Here is a 4,732-nt window from a genome sequence, read left to right as displayed (position 1 = left end):
TGAATTTTTTTATGTAAACGTACATATAAATTCATTCCTCCCATAATTAATTTCGATGATTATATAATAATTTACAAAAATGCATGGTAGAGAGAGATTAAAGCCCCTCTAACAGAAAGATGGGAAAGTGGCTAAGCGCCCCCCCGTCCCCCATCGACCAAAAAAACAAAGAGATTTTTATTTTTATTAAATTATGGATTTTGTGTGAATCATTATGTGAAAAATCTCATCAACAAATTAAATCATAGGAAACTTATTATTATTGCAATCTTGAAATTAAAAATATGCATCCATTTTTTCCAGCTTCCGCCCTGCCTCTAATATTACCTCATCTAAAAATGGAAGTGGCATATTTTTTGTGGACGGACGAAAAAGGAAATTGTGGCATATTTTTGGTGGACGGAGGGAGTATTTGTTTACACAACATGTATATAGGTAGTTTGAGCTTAGATTTGTGATTGGATCAAAATGTGTGTTTTAGTGGCACCAATATTAGCATTTAGCCGTATATATATTTGGAGGAATTTGTCACGTGGCGACATCTAGCATGCATGTTAATATGCAGGTTCAGCATATGCCCACCACATGCCTTATCATAATTAACTGACAACAAATTCCAACTTATCGTATTATTCGATTATTGTCATCCTCTATGCTATCATGTTATTTCACATATGCACTCAATATATATGTATATGTACAGAAATTGGATTAAATAAATATAAATTACATATAAGGACGAAGCAAAGATAATGTGGGCCCTATCAAAGTTAAATATGCCCTTCTGTTGAATTGAATTTAATTATAAACATATTATTAATCGAAATATTAAGAGTGAGAACAAAGAAATCTTTGTATGATCGTAACGAAATGCCGATAAGTGAGGGATCCTATAAAAAAGGGAAATGTGGTGACGCAGCTTAAAAATAAAGAAGAACTCCATGAAAGTTGGAATGATGATGAGCTTTTTCTTCTTATATTGATTTCAATAGTATTTCGTTACAAAGTGAAGAGTGTGTATGTAATAATATAGGGAAAACAAGGCTTTTTATAGACTACAAGTGAAGGGGCAAACTCATCTTTTCAAGACTGTCTTGCCTCAAGGTGAGATGGTATTTTGTCATTTTAGATCTTTAAATCACTACAAAAAAGCGTCGGTTTACCGGAGGCAGCTCCGCCGCCGGCGATTACTGGCGGCTTTCCGACGGCGGAGCGGCCGACCCGTAAATTTTAAATATATGGCGTACATACCGGCGGCAAAATCGCCGCCGGTAAATATTAAGGCCGCCGGGAAATGTCTATTAATTTTTTTTAATGTTTAACAAATAGCGGCGGCATCTGCCGCCGATGATTAGCGGCGGTAAGATTGCCGCCGGTAAAAGGAGAATGCGGGTCGGGCTTTAGCGGCGGCAATGGGCCGCCGCTAATTTTTAAGCCCAAATTCGGGCTTCAAGCCCTAACCCTCTCCAGATCCAAAACACCCCCCCTCCCCTCCAGCCCCCCTGCCCTGCCGCTGCCCTGCTGCTGCCTGCCGCCTGTCGCCGTCGCCGTCGCCGGTCGCCTCCGTCAAGGTAAGCCCCTCCTTTCCTTCGCTCTCTCTCTCTCTCACCCTCTCTTCATCTTTCTCCTCCTAATTCCAGGCCAATCCTGCCGCCTCACCGCTCCTGCCACCGCACGGTTCCGCCGTCGACTCCCACGGTACACTCTCGTTTTTAATAGACTTTTATTTATTTGTTTATTTATTTATTATTTATTTGTTTGATTAAAATTAACTTAACTCTAATTAATTTATAGGATGTTTAAAGTATGATTAATTGAAATTAATTTGCTAATTAGATTAATTTTGAATTGATTTAACTATAATTACTTTATAGGATGTTTAAAGTATGATTAATTGAAATTAATTTGTTAATTAGATTATTTTAAATTGATTTACTGTTTCGGATGAAATGATATGTTATTTAGATTAATTTTAAATTGATTTATTGTTTCGGATGAAATTTGTTAATTAGATTAATTTTAAATTGATTTACTGTTTCGGATGAAATGATATGTTATTATATATTGTGGGATAGATTTAATCAATTTCTTAAGGATCTTTTCCCTTTGGGATAGAAATTGATTATTTCTTAAGGATCTTCTCCCAACAAATGATTGTGTTTGATTTTATTACCTTATTTTTTTTAGTTTTATATGTTATTTTATTATTGTTTCGACATTGGGGGGCCGGGTAGACCTAGTATAGGTTTAGTAAATTAGGACCACTATGGTCACTATAGTTGCTGGTAGAGTCGAACACTTGGTAGTTAGGATAGTGGGGTTATGCTGTCGAAATTTTCTTAGATTCAAGTAATTTATTGTATTTGATTTATTTTTATTTTCAATTAGAATTTGAAAGAATGAGTGATAATCGATCGTGGATGTACGCGAGATACAATGATCGTGCTGCATTTGAAACGGGACTTGAGAGTTTCCTTGAGTTTGCAATAAATCAAACAGCGTATACAGATGAAATTGGTAACATTAGGTGCCCGTGTAGGAAGTGTAAGAATAAAGTCTTTGCATCTGTACCTACAGTCAGAGAACATGTTACTAGGCGTGGATTTGTCCACAATTACACGAACTGGTGTTATCAAGGGGAAGCACCAGTGTATATGCCGGCAGAACATACTATAATGGATGAGGATGATGGGTCATACAGTAATTACCAAAGGATGGTGCATGATCATGCTGGACCTAGTAATTATCAAGATCCTCCAAATCTTGAGGAGCCGCCTAATCCTGACGCTCAACAAATTTATGACATGTTGAACGCAGCCGATAGTCCTCTATACCCTTCCTGTGACACTTACTCACAGTTATCCTGGATTACACAGATGATGAGCATAAAGGTTGAAAATCACATGTCAGAGAGATGTTTTAATCAGATATCTGAGATGGTTCAAAACGCTTTATCGAAGGATAACAACTGCCCTGACAGCTTTTACAGTACGAAGAGAAATCTGCGCGGGTTGGGTTTGCCGCACGTGAGACCGAACGAGCAGCACGTGAGGCCCTTGAGCAGCGGATGAGTCAGTTCGAGGAGATACTGAGGCGGTCGGGTCAGCTACCTTGAGCATCACTTTTATGTATCTATATCATGTTGAACTTTTTTTTTTTTTTTATGTTATGTTTCTGAACAAACACAATTACACTTGAACTTTGTTTAACATTTGTGTTTTGTTGAACAATTTAATTGTTTTATGTTTTCAAATCGTCCTATTTATTGTGAGTGAATTCAAGGTATGCAAATGAATTCAAAATACATTATAATTACAAAATGAAAATACTTATACTCTATAACGTAGATTGATAAAAAAAAAATTAATAACATATTGATTAATAAATAGATATATTGTTTCGACATAAAAATAAGGACATATATGCAAATGAATTCAAAAATACATTAAAACTATCAAATTAAAATACTTATGATTAATAAACTATATTGATAAAAAAAATTAAAAAATAAATATTTATTTGCCATAAAAATACGGGCGGCACGAGACTGGTCCGTAATTAACAACATTACTTGGATATTATCTCCTCATATTCAAATGTTATGAATATATGATATATATTGTATATTGAAATAGCCTTTACATGATTTAATAGGTAATAGATATATATCAATTATACGAGTGTTCTCTACTGGGGACAATTCAAAAGGAACTTCAAGGTTAAGCGTGCTTGACTTAGAGCATAACTAAGATGGGTGACCCACTGGGAAGTTCGCCTAAGGTTTGAAATATTGTATAAATACGAAAATATTAGTGGAGATAAATAAATAAATAAAATAAAATAAATAAAATAAATAATTTAAATAATTATATAATTAAAATAATTATTTAATTACCGGCGACATATTGCCACCAGTAATTAGCGGCGGCACGGGCCCGCCGGTAATCTCCCAACATCGACGACCATCGGTGTGGTGGTGGTGATCACCGGCGGCATCTCTACCGCCGCTGATTACCGGCGGCACATTGCCGTCGGTAATCAGCGGCTGCGAGAACCGCCGGTAAATGTTAGGGAAACCACCTGAGTTTTTCGAGAAAATATACCGGCGGTAGGGCCGCCGTCAATCTCCGGCGGCTGAGCTTCGCCGCCGGCAATCACATCTCCGACGAGATTATTACCGGCGGTAGAGGGCCGCCGGTAATGCCGCGGTAATGGAATCGCCGGCGGCCGCCCCTTTTTTACCGCCGGTAATCGCCGCCGGTAATCCCTTATTTTTTTGTAGTGAATGTAGTGCAATAGATGGTAATGTGGCCTGACATCATCATATCTTCGGAGATTTTGTCTAACAAAATTCATTTGGAAGATTTCGCCAAGAGCAAATTAGAATCAGTCATGTTGATGCTGAGAATAACCTCTTTGTCGTGCTGTGAATTGGGACCCTCTGAACTAATCTTGTCGATTCTGAAGTGGCTTCCCTAGTCAGAGCGTCAATGCCTTTTATTCTTTAGCGTTCTCCACCTTGTCGATGTCTTGAACCCTCTTATAACTCTCCTTTAGATCTCATTACTATGTTTTGTCTTTGAAGAGTTGCTCAGATTGTAAAATACTTTATGGGCTCCCTTATGTGCCTTCTCGTGGGCTTTTCTGATTTTTCCCTCTAGAAAGAGAGCTCTAATTCCATCCACTTTATAATCTTTCTTTCGTTAAGGCCGCAAAATTAACGACCGAAATT

At 37.4% G+C, this 4,732-nt stretch overlaps 1 protein-coding gene across 1 annotated transcript; it reads left to right on the top strand.

Moving 5' to 3' along the window:
* Positions 1-961: 961 nt before the first annotated feature.
* On the top strand, positions 962-3,277 carry LOC131020699 (uncharacterized). The gene is made up of 3 exons (XM_057949690.1): positions 962-1,571; positions 1,641-1,698; positions 2,389-3,277. Exon 3 carries the CDS (start codon positions 2,400-2,402, stop codon positions 3,069-3,071), a length of 672 nt encoding a protein of 223 aa, XP_057805673.1. The 5' UTR covers positions 962-1,571; positions 1,641-1,698; positions 2,389-2,399; the 3' UTR covers positions 3,072-3,277.
* The last annotated feature ends 1,455 nt before the right edge of the window (positions 3,278-4,732 follow it).

The sequence above is a fragment of the Salvia miltiorrhiza genome, chromosome 1 (genome assembly GCF_028751815.1).
Source record: "Salvia miltiorrhiza cultivar Shanhuang (shh) chromosome 1, IMPLAD_Smil_shh, whole genome shotgun sequence".
NCBI classification, from domain to species: Eukaryota; Viridiplantae; Streptophyta; class Magnoliopsida; order Lamiales; family Lamiaceae; genus Salvia; species Salvia miltiorrhiza.
The sequence above is the reverse complement of the archived record's forward strand: the minus strand, read 5'-3'. Positions and strand labels throughout refer to the sequence as shown.

Bases quoted from the DNA above. Each gene is read 5' to 3' on its own strand.
- LOC131020699 (XM_057949690.1), top strand. From the start codon at position 2,400: ATGAGTGATAATCGATCGTGGATGTACGCGAGATACAATGATCGTGCT.